This window comes from Diabrotica virgifera, chromosome 3 (genome assembly GCF_917563875.1).
Source record: "Diabrotica virgifera virgifera chromosome 3, PGI_DIABVI_V3a".
NCBI lineage: Eukaryota > Metazoa > Arthropoda > Insecta > Coleoptera > Chrysomelidae > Diabrotica > Diabrotica virgifera.
This window is the reverse complement of record NC_065445.1, coordinates 14,827,160-14,849,149: the sequence shown is the minus strand read 5'-3', so window position 1 is coordinate 14,849,149 and position 21,990 is coordinate 14,827,160. Positions and strand designations below refer to the sequence as shown.

Here is a 21,990-nt window from a genome sequence, read left to right as displayed (position 1 = left end):
GCCACAATTACCTCAATATAATTCAATGTATGTGTTTATGTAGCTAAATATATACAATGTATGTTCCCTATGTCCAGCTGAACGATTTACGTACTGTACATATAAAAATAATATAGTCATAAAATGAATTAGTTCAAAATTATGAACATCTTCATAAGTGGCTTCTTTTTCGTTTTGATCAGTGTATTATAACACTCAAATAAAATTATTTTATCGCCAACCGTCCCTAAAGTCGTTCATTATTGTACTCATTTGCCCTCATTTGCGACAGTAAAGTAACACTTTTTGTACTGAAAGAAGAATTTTACTTTACCTGCCGCGATTATTAATCAAATTAACTGAGATTGAATGTAAGTGGTCGATGGCAGTAATAGATAGAGAGCGGAATATATGCAACACAACATTACCAAAATATGCGCATATATATGCATTACTTTTACTACAAATATGCAGGTATTTTTTCTAAATTTGTCTAAATATGCAAATGCATATTAAAAATACTCAAAAATAAAACAATATATTAAGTCGTAAGATCTTCAGAAAAGTTGCCTTCAAAAATACGTACAACTTTCTTCAAACAATCGAAGCCCTCATTTTTTTCTAAAACATTTTTTAATTTATTTCTAATTGTAATCCCTGTATTTCCGGGAATTTTTTGACAATGAGCAGAAAAAGTGTTAACAAGATTAACCGAATCACTTAATTGTAAATTCCTTTGTTCTAATGACTTTATTAGATCTCGTAAAAAACTAAAATTAACTTTTATGAACATAAGTTCTTTAGCAATTTGTACGTTACTTAAAGAACAAAGTACGTTACTTAAGCTGAAGAACAAAAGTGGAATTGTCCACAATTTGATGGATTTTTGTATTTTGATGCTTCTCTCTGTGTCCGTCTTTATAGAAGTAAAAGCGAATTTGTCGAATAAAAACACTCTTTCCAGAAAAATTTCTTTTGTGGGACATGATGCTTTTGTTTGTCAGTTCCTCATTTAAAAAATGAAATGTGAAAATGAATGTAACTTACGATTTTGGAACAGACTTTGCAAAATACTTTGTCTCCACTTAGCTTTAACTCGGGAAAACACTTTATCCAAGCACTTTTTTTGAATGGTAGACATATTTAAATTTAATATATACCAATCACTTCAAAAACACTAAATACGATACAACGTTTACTTTAAACAAATGTTGGCCGGAAACTGACAAAATAATTATTAGACCCTTAAAAGCAGGTAGGTACCTACGACTTGCTACGCTAATAAAATAATATTTTTCTGGGAACACCCATAATTGTTAAATTCAGGTAGTAATGGGAAAGTCCAGATGAGCGATAGATAGATAAATAACGAGCTCGTTCATATCGAAGTTATAAAATTCCAACTAAGAGAGGAGAATTTTAAACTTTTATATAATTTATTTTTAAAATATGCAAAATAAATCGTGTTTAGCTTAAATATGCAATGTTGTGTTTGTTGTCTGAAAATATGCAATATATGCATCTATATGCACTTTGCATATATTCCGCTCTCTAGTAATATATTATTTATTTGAGTGAAGTTAAAATTTATTTACTTTAATTATTAAAAATATTGTACAAACTTTATGTCATTATTAATTAAATTTATGTCAGAAAGTGGAATTCTGTAGTTTTTGCAATTATTATATTCATAAAACATAAATCAAAACTACAGATTTAGTAATTAGGTATTCAATATTGATAACAACTATCGATTAAACATCGAAACGGCCATTATTCAAAAGCATGTCATTACTGCCATACGAAATTTTTATTTCGTCTAAAATCTAAAAAATTCTTAAATATTTTAAGTTATGTATTAATGCAAATAAAGTATGAAATTCTGTTTTTCTTAATTCGATTATATATAGGACGGTGATAGATATTTACTGATAATTTGTTAGTAAATATATTTATTTAGATTTTCTACGATTCATCAAGGGAAAAGCAACTGCGGGAGGCTACACTTCATAGACAATGACGTCATTTAATTTTTGGTATTTTATTTTAAGTATTAAAATTAATCTAATTTTTAAACAAAAATACAATTAAACTTTTTAAAATATATTTATTTCGTAGAAATCATAATAATAGAAGTATAACTTCTTACGTGCGTACAAACCTACACACACTCTTTTTTATTTGTGTTAATAATGTTTTTTATGATTGGCGATAAAATTTTGTATACACCACGTCAGTAAACACTCTTTATCGAACTCGTCTGTTACTCGCTTCGCTCCCTCTGCTCGTAATATCAGACTCTTTCGATAAACAGTCACTTTACTGACTTGGTACATAAATAACTATTGTACTGATTAATCATAAAGTAAAGATTCTTGGAATTATTTCTTACCTTGTTGGTACTTTCTTTTAGGAAATTGTCCTTCATTGTCTGTTGTGTTGGGTTTTTTAGTAGGTACTTTCGCACTACCGTCCGGATAGGGATCTATCTCTGTAGACCCCTTTTCCACATTGCCGGGACAACATATGATTTCGTCCAAATTGTATTTAAGCACTTTTCTTAACGATTCTAATGCTTGTGGGCAGTGTTTGAGACATTTATATATACCAGGGGTTCTTGAAGTGTAGCATTTACTGCCAACTGCAACAAAGCAGAAAATTGATTACAATATTATCAGGTCCACAGGTATTATTCCAACGATACAGAGATATGATTTGTGGTATCTGGTTGCTCATCTGCTTTGTGGACCATTATAAAGCATTCACATAGTTTATCACCTAAAGATGATGGATGTTCTAACAAAAGCCTCAATGGATGATAAAGACCGGCGTATAATAGAAAATTTATACTAGAACCAATCAGCCACAGAAGAAGAAACCCTGAAGATCTGCGAGGCCAGAGAAAATATTTAGTGAAGCTTTGAAAAATTGCGAACATGGAATACTTCTACATGGAGAACGCCGAAATAACATCCGATATGCGGATGATACCGTTTTTTGTAGTCTGTCTAAAAAGATTACAATAGCTAATGAACAAAGTAAATGAAGGAAGTAAAATATTTGGAATATAATTAAACATATCAAAAACTAAATCTATAGTCATCCGAAAAAACAAATATGGAGATGTCCATCTATTTATCGAGAATACACCAAAGTAAAACAGTTTACTTATTTTGGAACAATAGTAAACGAACAATGGGATCACTCATAGGAGATAAAAAGTAGAATAGAGAAGGATATTCCACAATATGGCCAAACTCTTTAAACGCCACAACCTTAATCTGGACATCAATAAGGCTCCTACGTATCTTACATCTTCTCTATACTCTACTATGGAGTTGAATTCATTCTGAGCACCTACTGAAGCGATGGAGAAGAAACTTAAAATTTTCAAGATGTGGCTATAAAGGCGAATCCTAGGGATACGCTGAATGGAAAAGGTAACCAACGAAATCGTACTACGAAGAATGAGAAAAGAAAGAGAAGTGATGTATACGATTAAAAGCATCAGTCAGTAATCGAAATGAAAGGACCAAAAGAAGTTTCAGTAATAATAAACGAACTATTGAAAAATAAGAAAATACGTAACAAAGCCAAAATAGCCACTATAGATATGCACAAAAAGGATGAAGAAAACCACTTACCTTTACTCCATTAGTCGAAGACAAATAAAGGTATTGAGGAAACGTGACCGAAAAACAATCTGTTGGTATATAAATAATAAGAAGCATATATTTAGTTGATTGACTAACTCTCTTGACAACTTTAGCACAAAACAAATATATAAATTAAACGTAGGTAATTAAAGCTGTTTAAAACTTGTATCTGCAGATAAACCTGCTATTTACCCAAACCATCTCACAAATTTTTCGTAACCATAGAATTTGTTATGGTAGTCTCAAAGACAGGATTTATAAATATAAATTTGTTTGACCTTGGCGGTCTACAGATTGTATTAATATATCTATAAAATATCTTTTGATATTGATTTCTATCTAAATATATATCCAAAAATAGGGTCTAGGACGTTTCATCGCCGCCGTTTCGATGCCGCCAGTTCGATGCCGATGCCGGCCGATTCATCGCCAGTCAATTAATCGCTATCTGATATATTTCCGAATTTTCGACAGTTACAATTATTAGTTATTTTTAGTATTAATTAGGAATTCTAGGAAATGCGAGATATGACGGCGATGAAATGGACTGGCGATGAACCGGCGGCATCGAAACGGCCGGCGATGAACCGGCGGCATCGAAACGTCCCATTCCGCCAAAAATATGTACCTATATATAAAAATATAATATCAATAATTCTAGGGTGCTCGGTAAAAAGAGTATAAGTCAAAAATGGTCAAAATATTATTTTTGCAGAATAAGACTATAAAGGACTATATCTTTACCTTGGTATCAATAGAACAAGTCAATATGCTAATATAAATTAAATAAAATTAATTGGTCTTTTTAGTACAACTACTTAAATGAACTTTAATTTGGTAAAAACAGTTTATGTCAACTTATACTGTTTACACACTTAGAGTTTGTGAACTATTCTTGGCTCTAATAATACATGTCAACATAATATTATGTACTGTTTTGACCATTGATACTGAATAATATCCAAGTAAGGCGGTCGACTTATACTAAGACGATCGCTTTCAGATACGTGTGTCAAGCTTACTAAGCAAATATTACTCTTTTTTGTACGAGATTTTCAAGAAACAGCTGATAACTATTCGCGTTTGGCTGATAACTAAACCGTGGGAATTTTACCAATTAAAGATTACACTTAATAGGGACAGCGAGAATAAGTAATACTAACTTCTTACGTAGGTTTAATTTGATTAAAATAGATGAGTAAGTGGTTTATTTCCTGGACCACTGTGCAATATGTGTGGTCGTAACAAACGTGTTGCATATATTGTTAGCCTTATAGACTCAGAACCACCTAAAATCACTAGAAAAAGGACCTTGGATCCGGATAAAGAAAAAGTTCGCAAAGTGGCTATTGTTTTTCATTTAAAGGTGAATGGCGCTAGAATTCAAGTTTGTAAAAAATGTTTTATGAACACATTTGACGAGACAAATATGTTTATTACACTGGCTCTTGCAAATAGGGATTCAAATATTTCAGGGAAAATAACTGATGACCAACGTGGTCGTGATCCTTCTGCTACAAGCACAATGCAGAAAAAATTAATGCAGTGAAGTCCCACATAAATTCTTTTCCCCTATATGAATCTCATTATATTCGACGAGAAAGTAGTAGATTGTATTTGCCATGCCATCTTAATCTTAAGATAATGTACAAATTATACTGTGAAGAAAATGAATCACCTGTCTGTAGACCTATCTATGAAAGAGAGTTCCATAAAATGAACATTTCATTTAAAAAACCTAAAGTAGATACGTGCCATAAATGTGATGTGCTGAGTAATAAACTCAAAGTTACTGAAAGCGAAGATGATAAAACTAAAATAAAAGATGAGATAAGTATTCATCACACTGCTGCAGACAATGCATATGTTATGAAGAGCAACGACACAGAAAAGCAAAATGTGGTAGTACTTTTAGATGCCTCACTTTTGACTTGCAAACTTGTCTCCCAACTCCATATGTAAATTCCTCTGTTGCCTTTTACAAAAGACAGTTATGGACATACAACCTACCTACATATTCATGAGAATGGAGAAGGAAGTGTGGCATGTTACATGTTGCACGAAGGTGAAGGAGGCCGGGGAGGTAACAATATAGCTACATGTATTTAAAGAATTAATATCACTAACACCACATGTTTCCAAAGTAACCCTGTACTCGGATACATGCGGTGGTCAGAACAAAAATTCACATGTTGCCATGATATTTTTAGTAGCAATGCAAAATATCATTAATTTAGAAGTTATTGACCATAAATTCACGGTGAGTGGGCACAGTCATATGGAGTGTGATATTGATCATGGATTGATCGAAAAGCAAAAAAACGGTTAAGTGTTCCAATAAGCCATCCTCACGACTGGTATCAGCTTGTGAGAACTACAGGAAAAAAAAAAGAAATTCAATGTTGTAGAACTTTACCATGGTGATTTCTTAAAATTTTCAGATCTCCTGAAAAGTAGCTGTCTCATGCGTAAAAAAGATATAAGAGGAAATCCTTTCAACTGGTTTGATGTGAAATAATTTCGTTATACAAGAGAAAATGGAATTATTGTTTATAAAACATCACTTGATGAAAAAGAGAAATTTCTGACGCTAAGTGTACTACGTAGAGGACAAACTAATGCTAGGTTGGTGCCCAGCAATTTGTATAAAAGCACTCTTGCTATAGCAGTGCAGAAGAAAAAGGATATTTTTAATCTTTTTCCTCTGATAAGTCCAGTATTTCACGACCTTTATAAAAATTTAAAGACAACTTATGCTGCTGATGTGATTCCAGGTGATGAAGATTCATCTGACGCAGAGTAATACTTTTCTCCTTTGCCATTATTTCTATGTTTTTGTATTGTTTTTTTAATAAATATTGCATAAATATGTTTTTGTTTATTTATTTTTTAATAAACAACAGCTTTTTTGGGCTGAAAAAATTAGTATAAGTCATATGGTACGTGTGGTCCAAATAATATAAGTCACATTTTTTTTTAGTAATTTCCATTTATTAAAAAAAAGATAGACCATTTTCAAGATTAATGTTTACAAAGTAAAATAGGTAAATATAACAATTCTGTGTACTACGATTTAGGAGATATGACAATTAATTAGCTTCAGAACAAAATTATTTTTCGTTTTTTGCTTCTCCTGAAAAGTTGACTAAATTGACTTATACTTCTTTTACCGAGCACCCTAGAATTTATCTATTGATTTCAGTTCATATCATTATCGGGTTATAAACACTCGACTAATGACCAGAGTTATAGTAGGAGAGGAAGATATGCTAAATGTGCAGTTACTCGAGCGTTATGGAGACCTATTGAGTTGTGAACATTAGGTCCTAAAACCAAAAAGAGTTAAGTAAAGTTTTCCATTTAAGTGGGGACTTTCCATTTTTTAAATTAATTTTCCATTTTCAACAATCGTTTTTTCTGATTATAACGCCATCTATCCATAATTCAAAAAAATGTTTCGAGTAAAGTTACTTATTTTTACGTAAGGAATCCAAATCTGCAATAAAAAATGGGGGCTCTTATTCAATATTTTAAAGTAACCGGCCTCCCCACCTCCGTGGGGGGTCGTTGGTGCCATTCGATAGATTTTTCAAAAATATTGAATACGTTTTTCGATCTGATTTATTCTGATCTTTATTTCGCGAAATATCGCGGGATTCCTATTTAAAATTTTAAATTTACCCCCACCCCTCTCCGTGGGAGGTCGTGTTTAGTGTCATTCGATATATATTTAAAAAATATAGAAGACGTATTTTTTAGTTCTTCGATCTGACGTTTATTTCACGAAATATTCACTTTTTTCTTGTGAAACTTTGTGACCCACTCATTTCCTTGTGCGCTCATGTGAAATATACACTGTTCTGCATGTACTTAACTTACCTTATCTTAATCTGACGATTTGGGGTTTTTCTAAGGATAGATTTTTTTCGAACCCCCTTAATGAAGTCCCATTTATTAAGATCCAATATATGGTAGGGGTACATTTACAGGGTACAAGCGTGTACAAGGTTTCTCCCCATGTGATAATCTGACGCGCTAGAGTAACTGCAAAAATCTCCGCTTCGGCTCCCCTACTATTATAGGCGATTATATTATTAGGTTATATTTCCCTACTATTATATTATTAGGCGAATATGCATATTCAATATTTATGAGTGTGAGCATATTCAAAAGTATATTCTCATAAATATGCACGAGTTTGTCAATACTATGCAGAAAAAATTCAACATCGCGTTAAACAAAATACACTATAAATTTTAAAGTATAGGTTATTATATTAAATAGACAAAACCAAAATTTACAATAATTGTTCTTTTTATACTTCACATTTCTCATAAAAACAGTAGACAATTAAATGTTTCTCCTATTTTTTTATTGATTATTTTTTAATGATTTTTAAATTTCCAATCGTGTAGTAAGATTTTTCATCACGTGTTTAATTCTGTCCAATCAGATTATTATTATAATGGGAATTTTCTACCTAGATTATTATAGTGGGAATATTTTTAGGTAGATTGTTTCTGTTTATTTACAACGAATTTTCTAGTTTTGACAACTGTCACATTTAAGAAAATGAACCATAATAAACTTTTAGTTCTGCATCTAATGTTAAATTATCACGAGGACAACACACATCGGCAATTTTAAGCGCTCGATTGTACTTCTGTAAGACGATTTCATGAATAAAACTATCATCATCATCATCATCATCAATCAGCCCTTTGCATCCACTGCTGGATATAGGCCTCCCCTATTTCCCTCCACTGTCTTCTGTCCTGGGCGCTTATAATCCAATTGGATTGGATTGGATTGGAATAAAACTATACATATTTATAAATAATTTTAACTAATATTTTATTAATATTTTCGTCTGAATATTTGCTAAACTGTGCTGTTCACTTTGACAAGTTGAAAAATGTGTGTCACATTAATTAGGATCAATGTCACTGAATGTTTTTATACAAAGACTTGAATTTTATATATAAGTATTAAAAAATAATCTGTCGAATATCACACGATAGTAAGAATAAATAAGAAAATAATGCTCCAATTTTTTTCTTAAATCTGTTTTAGTCCAGAAAGCCACTGCGGATCCGCTAGGAAAAATATTCTAATTCGGATTTTTTGCACAATCTTACTCAAATAGGACTCCTTTTAACAAATTTGCATGTTGCCAGGACCAAAAGGTGGTCAAAAATTTTTTAAACGTTTTTTTTTGTTTTTTTCCTAAAATTATTTTTTTGCACGGAAAAAAGTTTTTTTAGGTTTTTTGGATCATTCCAAACAGAAAAGGTCTTTAGTGACTTTTCTCTAAAAATAATAGTTTTTGACATATAAGCGATTAAAAATTGAAAAATTGCGAAATCGGCAATTTTTAACCCTCAAAAACTATGTGAAAAACTGAAAATTTGAATGTTGCCAAGGTAGGTAGATATTCTTTAAACATCGATTGATGAAACCTCGAAGAGGTTTTTGCAATACAATATTCAAAACTCCTTTGTTTTTTAATTGCTAATCAAGCGTGCGCGACACTATTTTCCACCGACAGTATGGTGCAAATGAAAGGAATAAATTCGTTATTTCCTAAACCGGCGACTTTAAGGAAAAATCCCGAAACAGGTCGATTTTTATTTTTAAGTTATGATATTGTGGTATATATGGTATACTAGTGACGTCATCCATCTGGACGTAATCAATGATTTTTTTAAATGAGAATAGGGGTCATGTGCTAGCTCATTTGAAAGGTTCTTTAATTCTCTATTCAGTAATATAAACATTTACATAATTATTTATACAGGGTGTCCAAAAAATTTTTATTAAATTAAATTATTTGACAAAAAAAGAAGTAGAAGGACACGCTGTATAAATAATTATGTAAATGTTTACATTACTGAATAGAGAATTGAAGAACCTTTCAAATGAGCTACCACACGACCCCTATTCTCATTTAAAAAAATCATCGATTACGTCATCACGCCCAGACGGATGACGTCACTGGAAAACCATATATGCCACAATATCATAACTTAAAAATAAAAATCGACCTGTTTCGGGATTTTTCCTTAAAGTTGCCGGTTTACGAAATAACGTATTTATTCCTTTCATTTGCACCATACTGTCGGTGGAAAATAGTGTCGCGCACGCTTAATTAGCAATTAAAAAACAAAGTAGTTTTGAATATTGTATTGCAAAAAACTCTTCGGGGTTTCATCAACCGATGTTTAAAGAATATCTACCTACCTTGGCAACATTCAAATTTTCAGTATTTCACATAGTTTTTGAGGGTTAAAAATGGCCGATTTCGCAATTTTTCAATTTTTAATCGCTTATATGTCAAAAACTATCATTTTTAGAGAAAAGTCATTAAAGACCTTTTCTGTTTGGAATGATCCAAAAAACCTAAAAAAACTTTTTTCCGTGCAAAAAAAATAATTTTAGGAAAAAAACAAAAAAAAAAAACGTTTAAAAAATTTTTGACCACCTTTTGGTCCTGGCAACATGCAAATTTGTTAAAAGGAGTCCTTTTTGCCTATATTGCCAAGCAACAAGTTTTCGAAAAATTGTGGCATTATTGTCAATTTATTCTCACTTTCTTGTGATATTAATGTTGAAAATTTATGTTTTCTGTCAGATTATAGTTTTTTATAAATAGAGAAACTTCTTTCGACGTTAACTGATTTGATAGGAGAATATTTAGGTTGGCTAAGAGGCATTGGTCGACATTAGTTTCGTCTTAACTTTAACTTAACGTTTTCAGAAGAAGAAATGAATGTTTCCAAATGCAACACCATTGCAACACTTATTAAATAGTAACATACGTATTCATTGTAAATCCCCAAGGCCCACAAGTTGTTTCTTAATGTTGTTCTGAAGCTATTTCCTTGTGGCATTTTTATAATCAACTATTTTCAATGGGAAATAAGCCACAATTTTACCAAAAAAATGATTTTATTAACGTTTCGACACCCAAGTCGGATATCGTTGTCAAAATACAAAATAATACTAAATTAAACAAAAATGTTGTTGCTTAGTGAAAAATTCTTCTAATAATTTATTTAATCTGACTCATTTATATCGGCAATTCAGCCATATATTATACATTTTAAAGTAGAAGACTTTAAAACTCGAAACGTTAATAAAATCATTTTTTTTGGTAAAATTGTGGCTTATTTCCCACTCAAAATACTTGATTATCAGTTGTTTCTGTTGTAGATATACAGGGTGTAACAAAAATACAGGTCATAAATTCAATCACATCTTCTGGGATCAAAAATATTTCGACTAAACCTAACTTACCTTAGTAAAAATGTTCACATAAAAAAAGTTACAGCCCTTTGAAGTTACAAAATAAAAATCGATTTTTTCCAATATATAGAAAACTATTATAGATTTTTTATTGAAAATGGACATGTAGCATTCTTACGGCATGAACATCCTAAAAAAATATAGTGAAATTTGTGTACCTACCCCATAAAAATTTTATGGGTGTTTTGTTCCCTTGAACCCCCCCCCCAAATTTTTTCTACGTTCCAATTAAATTATTATTGTGGTACCATTAGGTAAACACAATGTTTTTAAAACTTTTTGACCTCTTAGTACTTTTTCGATAAATCAATGTTTATCGAGATATTTTGAATATTTGTCGAATCCACCACACATTTGTTTATGGTTAAGTACGATTATAGTGACCTGTTAATTTTATTTTTAATTTACATTTTTAGGTATATTTTTAAACATATTAAACCAGAAGCCACATCTCTATAAAAGGTGGCTTATCGAAAAAATACTAAGAAGCAAAAATATTTTAAGTGCACTGTGTTTAACTAATGGTACCACAATAATAATTTAATTTTAACGTACACAAAAGTTTGGGGGGCTGTAAAGGAACAAAACTCCATAAAATTTTTATAAGGTGTTTACAAATGTCACTGTTATTTTTTTTTAAGATTTTCCTGGCATAAGAAATATTGAAAAAAATCGATTTTCATTTTGTAACTTCAAAGTGCTGTAACTTTTTTTATGTGCACATTTGTACTAAGGTAAGTTAGGTTCAATCGAACTGTTTTTGCTCCCAGAATATGTGATTTAATTTTTGACCTGCATTTTTGTTACACCCTGTAGACATAACTAGAGAGCGGAATATATGCAACACAACATTACCAAAATATGCGCATATAATATATGCATTACTTTTACTACAAATATGCAGGTATTTTTTCTAAATTTGTCTAAATATGCAAATGCATATTAAAAATACTCAAAAATAAAACAATATATTAAGTCGTAAGATCTTCAGAAAAGTTACCTTCAAAAATACGTACAACTTTCCTCAAACAATCGAAGCCCTCATTTTTTTCTAGAACATTTTTTAATTTAGTTCTAATTGTAATCCCTGTATTTCCGGGAATTTTTTGACAATGAGCAGAAAAAGTGTTAACAAGATTAACTTAATTGTAAATTCCTTTGTTCTAATGACTTTATTAGATCTGGTAAAAAACTAAAATTAACTTTTATGAACATAAGTTCTTTAGCAATTTGTACGTTACTTAAAGAACAAAGTACGTTACTTAAGCTGAAGAACAAAAGCGGAATTGTCTGCAATTTGATGGATTTTTGTATTTTGATGCTTCTCTCTATGTCCGTCTTTATAGAAGTAAAAGCGAATTTGTCGAATAAAAACACTCTTTCCAGAAAAAATTCTTTTGTGGGACATGATGCTTTTGTTTGTCAGTTCCTCATTTAAAAAAATGAAATGTGAAAATGAATGTAACTTATGATTTTGGAACAGGCCTTGCAAAATACTTTGTCTCCACTTAGCTTTAACTCGGGAAAACACTTTATCCAAGCACTTTTTTGAATGGTAGACATATTTAAATTTAATATATACCAATCACTTCAAAAACACTAAATACGATACGTTTATTTTAAACAAATGTTGTGCGGAAACTGGCAAAATAATTATTAGACCCTTAATAGCAGGTAGGTACCTACGACTTAGCTACGCTAATAAAATAATATTTTTCTGGGAACACCCATAATTGTTAGATTCAGGTAGTAATGGGAAAGTCCAGATGAGCAATAGATAGATAAATAACGAGCTCGTTCATATCGAAGTTATAAAATTCCAACTAAGAGAGGAAAATTTTAAACTTTTATATAATTTATTTTTAAAATATGCAAAATAAATCGTGTTTAGCTTAAATATGCAATGTTGTGTTTGTTGTCTGAAAATATGCAATATATGCATCTACAGGGTGTCCAGAAACTCTACCGACAAACGAAGACAGAAGATTCCTCAGATAATTTTATGACAATTTAACCCAATTCATCTAGTCCGAAAATGCTTCCTAAGGGAGCTAGAGCTCCTTGAAGATGGCGCCATGTAATTAGTTTTTCTTAAATACCTCCAGAACGCTTCTATTTAGAAAAACGAAAATTGGTATATTTATTTATTTTCCTGAAATGAATCGATTCCATCCATTGCCAATTTCTAGTACCGGTCGTAGGCGTACGTTTTGGGTAGGACAACGGATATTTTATTGCATAACTTTTTTGTCTTCAACTTTTAAGCATTTTTGATACTGGATTATTAAATTGTAAGGTATTCTAGTACTAAAAGGTATTCTTACTTTAAGTCGATAGGATACACCGTTTTCTAGAAAAATCTATTTGAAAATTTTTAGTTTTGGGAATTTGAAAAAAAAAGTTAAAAAAAATTAAAAAAAAAACCGATGTATTTTACCAACTTAAAGCAAGAGTAACTTTTAGTACTCGAATATCTCATAATTGAATAATCTCGTGTCAAAAATACTTAAAAATTAAAGACAATAAAGGTATGCTATAAAATAACTGTTGACCTACCCAAAACGGACGCCTATGACCGGTACTAGAAATTCGCCATTAATGAAATCGATTAATCTCTGGAATATAAATAAATGTACCAGTTTTCATCTTTCTAAATAGTTTTTTTTTAATCTTTTTTTTTTAATTTAAGGAACGAAAAATTTTCAAATCGATTTTTCTAGAAAACGGTGTGTTCTATCGACTTAAACTAAGAGTACCTTTTAGTACTAGAATAACTCACAGTTAAATAATTCAGAGTCAAAAATGCTTAAAAATTAAAGACAAAAAAGTTAGGCGATAAAATAACCGTTGCCCTACCCAAAACGGACGCCTATGACCTGTACTAGAAATTAGCAATGGATGGAATCGATTCATTTCTGGAAAATAAATATGTATACCAATTTTTGTTTTTCTAAATAGAAGTGTTCTGGAGGTATTTAAGAAAAACTAATTACATGACGCCATCTTCAAAGAGCTCTAGCTCCCTTAGGAAGCATTTTCGGACTAGGTGAATAGAATTAAATGATCTTAAAATTATCTGAGGAATCTCCTGTCTTTGTTTGTCGGTAGAGTTTCTGGACACCCTGTATATGCACTTTGCATATATTCCGCTCTCTAGACATAACCTTTTACATTTTTTATTAAACTACCGAATAGAATCATAAATGCTTAATTATGGTATATAATATATTAATATTATAGCCGAAATATATAATAGATTGCTCACGAGATTGCTGGTAAAATCTTTATTAATTATTGTCACTTCGTATACTTCACATATTCCTCAAAGAAACACATTCTAAAACCCAACTTAATTACCTCGAAGATGGTAACACCCACAAAGTCATTTTGCGCCACAAAAATATCAAAACTTACTTTCATAATATTCATAAGCATACGAAATGCTAGAACCACAAATAATAGAGACTGCACAGAAAACAAAAAACACCAAGTTTTCCATCACTTTAAAAGGCACACTTCTCAATTAAAAATACAAAACATTCATGTTCAATACCAAGATCGACATGATGACCGCTAATGAGAATGCAAAGCAGCTACTTTCATCTGTTCTGCTGCTTCTCTTGTGTGTTCATTCGATTCTGAATATCAATAACAAAAGTTGCACGGGGGATTAGTACTTATCTAATGTTACTGGGATTTATCTGCGCATACACATCGGTGGCAACAAATGAACAAATTGTACAAAATAGGAAAGTATGTACACATTGCTATCACACTGGAGAAAATTTAAGTTTTACTTAATGTATGTTAGTCTAGACTAAGCTTTGATAGTTCTATTTTTTGTCCTAAGTATACAGTGAGGACGTTTGAGTTGGATTAAATTCATTTTCTCGAGAATGGGCGACTCTGGAGATAAATCCCGAAACAGGTCAATTTTTATTTTTAAATTATAATTTTTTGGCATATATATCATACTAGTGACGTCATCCACCTGGGCGTGATGACGTAATCGGTGATTTTTTTTAATAAGAATAGGGGTTGTGTGGTAGCTCATTCGAAAGGTCATGCCATACTCTATTCACATTAACATAATTATTTATGCAGGGTGCCCAAAAAAATTGTTTTAATTAAATTAATTGAGACAAAAAGAAGAATGTATATAATTTATTTAATTCGAAATACATTTTACTGTTGTCCGGAAACAGGAAAAAATGTTTATTTTGTAAATAAATATTGTTTTTTGCTTAAATTCAATATTAAAGCAGCCACCCGCCTGCCTCTTATCAGTTTGAACATTGAATTTAAGCAAAAAGCAATGTTTATTTTTCAAATTAACATTTTTTTCTGTTTTCTGACAACAGTAAAATGTATTTTGCGGTAAACAAATTACATACATTCTTGTTTTTGTCTCAATTAATTTAATTCAAATTTTTTTTTGTGTACCCTTTATAAATAATTATGTTAATGTTTATATTAGTCAATAGAGAATTAAATAACCTTTCGAAGAGCTATCACACAACCCCTATTCGTATTTAAAAAATCGCCGATTACGTCATCACGCCCAGATGGATGACGTCACTAGTATGGTATATATGCCAAAAAATTATAATCTAAAAATAAAAATCGACCTGTTTCGGGATTTATCTCCAGAGTCGCTAATTCTCGAGAAAATGATTTTATTCCAACTCAAACGTCCTCACTGTATACAGGGTGTAACGAAAATACAGGTCATAAATTTAATCACATATTCTGGGACCAAAAATAGTTTGATTGAACCTAACTTACCTTAGTACAAATGTGCATATGAAAAAAGTTACAACCCTTTGAAGTTACAAAATGAAAATTGATTTTTTCCAATATATCGAAAACTATTAAAGATTTTTTATTGAAAATGGACATATGGTATTTTTATGACAGTAGCATCGTAAGAAAAAATTATAGTGAAATTTGGACACCCTATAAAAATTTTATGGGGGTTTAGTTCCTTTAAACCCCCCCAAACTTTTGTGTACGTTCCAAATAAATTGTTATTGTAGTACCATTACTTAAACACAATCTTTTTAAAACTTTTTTGGCTCTTAGTACTTTTTCGAAAATTCAGTTTTTATCGAGATATTTTAAATATTTGTCAAATCCACCACATATTTGTATATGGTTAAGTACGATTATGGAGACTTGGTAAAAATATGAAAATTTATGTATGATTTACATTTTTAGGTATATTTTGAACCGTATTAAAAAAGAAGCCATATCTCGATAAAAGTTGCCTTCTTAAAAAAATACAAAGAGGCAAAAAAGTTTTAAAAACATTTTGTTTAACTAATGGTATCGCAGTAATAGTTTAATTGGAGCGTACACAAACATTTGGGGGGTTTAAAGGAACAAAACCCCCATAAAATTTTTATGTAAACATATTAAAAAAGAAGCCTCAACTCGATAAAAACTGCCTTATGGAAAAAATACTAAGAGCCAAAAAAGTTTTAAAAATATTGAATTTAACTAATGGTACCACAATAATAATTTAATTTGAACGTACAGAAAAGTTTGGGGGGATTTAAGGGAACAAAACCCCCATAAAATTTTTATGGGGAGCACAAATTTCACTATAATTTTTCTTTAAGATGCTCCTGCCGTAAAAATGCCACATGTCTATTTTCAATAAAAAATCTCTAATAGTTTTCGATATATTCGAAAAAATCGATTTTAATTTTGTAACTTCAAAGGGCTATAACTTTTTTTATGTGCATATTTGTACTAAGGTAAGTTAGGTTCATTCGAACTATTTTTGGTCCCAGAATATGTGATTTAATTTATGACCTGTATTTTTGTTACACCTGTATACGACTCAACCTTTTCTATGTTGCTATTGGATAGAGTTACATCCTCAGTTATATCTAGAGAATCGTTTGTAGATATTTAGTTTTTGCTAGATTTATTTTTAATCCTATTTCTTTTGATTTTATATTTATGTCTAATAGTCGTATCCCGAATAAAGTACTACGTGCCTCCTATAGTGGCGGGATACGGGCAACAATACATTGGCTTATAGGGCAGTCATTGCAGTAGGGATCCTGGCCTATACAGAAAATTTCAAGCGGACGTAATGGGGTAATACTGCACTTTGGTTGCATTGGTGGTGTATTGGCTGGATCGTGCAGGATATGATGTTGATAGAAAAGGCATTCAGGCATCAAATATCCAAAAAATCTTTTCGGGCCATAATAATGAAAATACCTTCTCCAATGCAATAAAAACTTATACTGAAATGATGGCATCTCCTGAGGTAAAATATTCCGGAAGTAAAATGAGCCTCCTTTCGGACTATCTCAGGGGGAACATCATTACAGGTTAGAAAAATCAAGATAGGGTCGTGAAATCTTGGTAGTCTTACAGGTAAGAGTCTGGAGTTAGTGGATGCGCTCAAACGAATGAGAGTTCAAATTGCTTGCATTTAAGAAACTAGGTGGAAAGGACAAAGGGAGGAAGAACTAGGTTAAGGATACAAATTGTGGTATGTAGGGAGTAGTAACACTAGAAATGGAGTTGGTATAATTGCTGATAGTGAAATGAAAGGTAACGTAGTAAAAATTGTAAGAACGAGTGATAGAATGATGTCAGTGATAAAATTTGTAATTGATAAAGAAGTATTGAATGTTGTGTGTGTATGCTCCTCAAACAGGTCTGCGTGAGAATGAAAGAAGAGCTTTCTATGACCAATTAGGAGACGTACTGAGTGATATTCCATCAGATAGAGAAAATTATAATAGGAGGTGATTTCAGTGCACATGTGGGCCAAGCCAAGACAGGATATGAAACAATACATGGGGGATTAGGCCAAGGGCGGATCCAGGACCGATTTTCGGGAGGGGCCATACATTTTTTTGGGGAGGGAGACCGTAGGTAGGGGGGGATTTTTAAAAATTAGGGTTACAGTAATGAGTTTCAAGGCACTTTTCATACACTTTTACCGTGTGTGAAAAGTGCCTTAAAATTCACCATTCCTGCCGTAATACCGATTCCTACACATTTCTTCGGATCCAAGTGCAGTTCTTTCAACAAGTTTAATAATACCGTTTTTCCCAATGCTTCTCCTGTCAGGCCTTGTTCTTCCCTCATTCTTGATTTTCAGTAATTATTTTTAGGTTCTCATAAGCGTCAATGAACTTGACAAAGTCTTCACGAATGTTGTTATTGTATCAAATGTCTGCTGTTGTATATCAAATTTAGGGAAAACTTTTCCACGTGGGATACGTTTTCGTTTCGTCAAATATGACAGAGTAATAATTTGCACTTTTAACCTCATCCATAATTTGTTCAATTATTTCTTCACCTTAACATTAATTGATTATGACTGGTGCTACTAATGTATGTTGCTCAGAAAGATGCTGTGGATAGGTGTTATTTAAAAGACTTATCTCCTGATGAGATTTTAAACCTTAACAATTCCCCTCATTGCTAGGTCCAGCACCTTCGTCCAGAAGCAGAAGGCAAGCATCACGAGGAATATTTTGTCGACCTCTAACACGAAGAGTATAGACCCTACTCTAGGTCATAGTCTTTCTTTAGTTTTTTGTATCTTTTTAGATCTCTGAGAGTCTCTCTGGTTAATGACTGACTTTTTAGAGTTGCGATAACTTTGTAGAAAATCCAGCTCAACCTGAACGCTCTCCTTGTGGTATGATGTTTTTTCATGGGTTTGTATGGCTCCGTCTTTGCTCATGAGTTTGGCGAAAGATGTTAAAGGTTTAGTGGCAAGGCTTTGGGCTGTCATCCCTTTATTGTGACCATATTTTTCATTAGAAAAAAAAACGCAATATTTGTAAAACCATTCTTTTTCACTGTGCGAAGTTACCATTCAACTCCTTTGTTCCAAGTGCTAGTGACCAAGTAATGCTTCATTTCTTTTTTATTCTTTGTGTGTATAGAATTATAGAATATTGAAATTGATACAATTTTGATGGCTGTAAAGGTCATTCTAACAATTGGCCCTTTGTAAAATTATCAACATTTTGATTTATAAAACATCCTGTGTCATTCTTGAAGCTTCCATTACAGCCTTTGTTCAATTCTAGTCCAGAAAACATATTTATCCCGTTTTGTACATATATTTATTATATGTGTTTAAAATTAAAAACATTTGAACTGCAAATATTTAAATTTATATTTTTTTAAATTCTCGGAGGGGGCCATGGCCCCCATGGCCCCCTCCCTGGATCCGCCCTTGGATTAGGCTTTGGAACTAAAAATGAAGCTGGAGATGACATGCTTGAATTAGCAACATCATTAGATAGGGTGATTGTTAACACATTCTTTAAAAAGAGAGAAACTCAACTTATTACGTACAAAAGTGGACAACATCACTCCCGAATAGACTATTTTATGATAAGGAAAGAAGACATACGTGAATGCAAGGACTGAAAGGTAATAGTTAGCGAGTTTCTATCTCGGTTATTTTTTACTCTACGGAAATAGTAAAATGGATAAAGTAGTTGGAGCAGAAAAAAAAATAAAATTTAGTTATATGTCATTTTTTACGTATCTTGAGTATTTTTGGAGTTATTATCAAAAGAAAATGAAAAGTACGATAATTTTAAAAATTCTGATTTTTTTAAATTATATCTTTTTTTCAAAAATATGCATTCTAAACCGGTCAAAATTGTTGAAATCATTAACTATGTTGTAACGTTACAAACGTCACATCTTTGATATTTTATTTTTAAATAATTATTTTACCTTATTTTCTTTAATATTTCATTAATAATTATCTTCTTCTATTTGGTTTACCCATTTCCCCCTTTAAAAATTGGTTGGCGCTCTTTTATTATCCTCTTTGATTATCATTTTATTATCCTTTTTTATTATCTTCTATTTAATATATCTCTTTTTATTTAGATCATCATACTGAACATACCTCGTATATTCATACTCTCCAAATATCTGTATTTTCAATACGGAACATGCCGCTACTTCATAGTACTTGGTTGTCATTTTAAACGACGTTTTCAATGACAGTGTCACTTCATCGACTTGACCCCCTACTCCCTGACATACACTGGAAGGGAAAAATTAATCCTTAAAAAGGCATGTAATTCGAAAAATAAATCATTTCTATTTCAACAAATCATCTTCCTCTTGGGGTGAGCTACAAATAGTTTTTTTAATAATTTCTTACAGTAATTATATTTCTACATCTAACAGTTTTTATATTGTTTTTTTATCTAACCTAACTTCCAATGTCAGACCATGTGTTCTGATATTTTAGTTTCAAATATAATTATCTTTTAATTTACATGTATGCACGTTTAGTAATCAGAATTTTAACTATTCTCATCTAAATTTCATTTGATTTATTCTTGTCATCTGCTACTCTTTCTGACGATTAGAACGGCAGATGGCACACGTTGGTTTTTCTTCTTGATGATTGATATGTGTCTCTGTTTTATAGTTTTTTGGAAAGAGATCAACCTTTCCCTCTTCGGGAACTTAAGCCTCACATCACCGGTGATGCACACTTGAAGGCGAAGACAATGACATCCAGACTGCACAACCACCATCTCTAGCTGCAGGGGCCTTGGGCCGAAGATCCGCCCAGGCCTACGAGGAGTCTACAACAGCAGAACCATACGACATCAAGAAGATACCATCAGCTACCAAAAGCCATAAGTATAATCCAGAATTGTTAGTTTTTGGCAAGAATTTAAATACATTTGTTAATGCAATTTACAAGTCATTTTATTTATTATATCTTTATGAACAATAAACATGATTAGTTAAAAACTATGTTTTGTTTGCTTCCATTCCAATTTTCATAGTTCATATCTGAGGTTAGGACAAGACGAACACACACCTGAGTGACTGAGCTAAGCTAAGGGTGTAACGATGGCTATCTTGGTTAGTTGGGGTAATATTTTCGAATATTATTTCAATTAGCTGGGGTAGTCTATCGCCTTTTTCGTTACAATGTTAACCTAAAGAAATTCTTGTGAGGAATACTACAAATTTTAATTTTTGTGAAAATGGCGTATGTTTTATTTTTCACTTTTTCCTAAAAAAAATAATCGAAAGGGTTCTCTTATTTTAATCATAACTTGCTTAATTTTGATGCTATTAACTTATACTGGAGCTTATTTGATAGGATTCCGAAGGACTTTGACAAGTGTTTAACAAGTATATTCTATAAAATGCATCGTTTTCCCGTTATGTAAGCTTGAATACTTAGATTTGAGTACTCGTCGAAAAAAATATACATTCAATTACCCATAACTCACTTTGAAATAACATTAGTTTAGTTCTTTAAGTACGGAGTGTATTAAATTTTTTATTATCTTTAATTTTGGTAACAATAACTTTTTTACAAAAGCTTATAGTTTTTGAGTAATACGTGAAAACAGCTTTAAAACATGCATTTTTTAAGAAAAAATAAAATCTTTGATATTTAATAACTCAAAAAGTATTGATTTATGTTAATAACTTTATATAACAAAATTTTGCTGCTTAGAAGTTGCCCCTCTATCGATTTCTGGTATTATTTTTAATAAAAAAAATTTTGCTCCCGAGAAGGGGTGGCATCTACCCCCAGGGTAAAAGCGCAAGTTGGCATCATATCACCTTTGTTCCTTGAAGTATCTTCTAACTACTCACCAATTTTCATGAAAATCTTTGAAGGTTCAACGAAATCTGAGGTGAAAACCTTCAGTGACTCCACTACAGAGAATCTGGTCAAGTTTGGAGCGCTGTAAAACCTATATAGATAAATGGAATTAAAGAGCTCTATCGTGGAAACTGTTCGCTGAAAAACCCTCTACCAAATTGCTTTAATGATACTCTATTGTAAAATGAGCTGAAAAAAGTTATAACCTCCAAAAGGAAACTTGTTAAAATGTTTTTACATATTTTTGTTTATATCTTTATTGTTGGTCACTTGACGATAAAAAGTGATAGAAACAAAATTGTAGAAAATTTAATTTTCTACATTTTATGTTTAATTAGATTTTCAGTAGGGTTGGTAGTTTACGAGATATAGCGCGAAACCCCTTTGCACCCCAAGGGT

The 21,990-nt window shown here is 31.5% G+C and overlaps 1 protein-coding gene across 4 annotated transcripts in view; it reads right to left on the bottom strand.

Annotated features, from left to right (window-relative positions):
- The window catches only part of LOC114327129 (serine protease persephone-like), a 129,647-nt gene that overhangs the window by 56,689 nt on the left and 50,968 nt on the right, over positions 1 to 21,990 (bottom strand). For 3 of the 4 annotated variants that reach the window (XM_050646333.1, XM_028275639.2, XM_028275638.2), the window contains exons 1-2: positions 14,355 to 14,583; positions 2,372 to 2,620 (exon numbers count right to left, since the gene is read on the bottom strand). The exons of the other annotated variant lie outside the window; for it this stretch is intronic. In XM_050646333.1, the coding sequence (XP_050502290.1) occupies positions 2,372 to 2,620; positions 14,355 to 14,439 (334 nt within the window). In that variant the 5' untranslated portion in view covers positions 14,440 to 14,583. Of the gene's footprint in view, positions 1 to 2,371; positions 2,621 to 14,354; positions 14,584 to 21,990 lie in introns of those variants that run through there. 4 annotated transcript variants of the gene reach the window in all.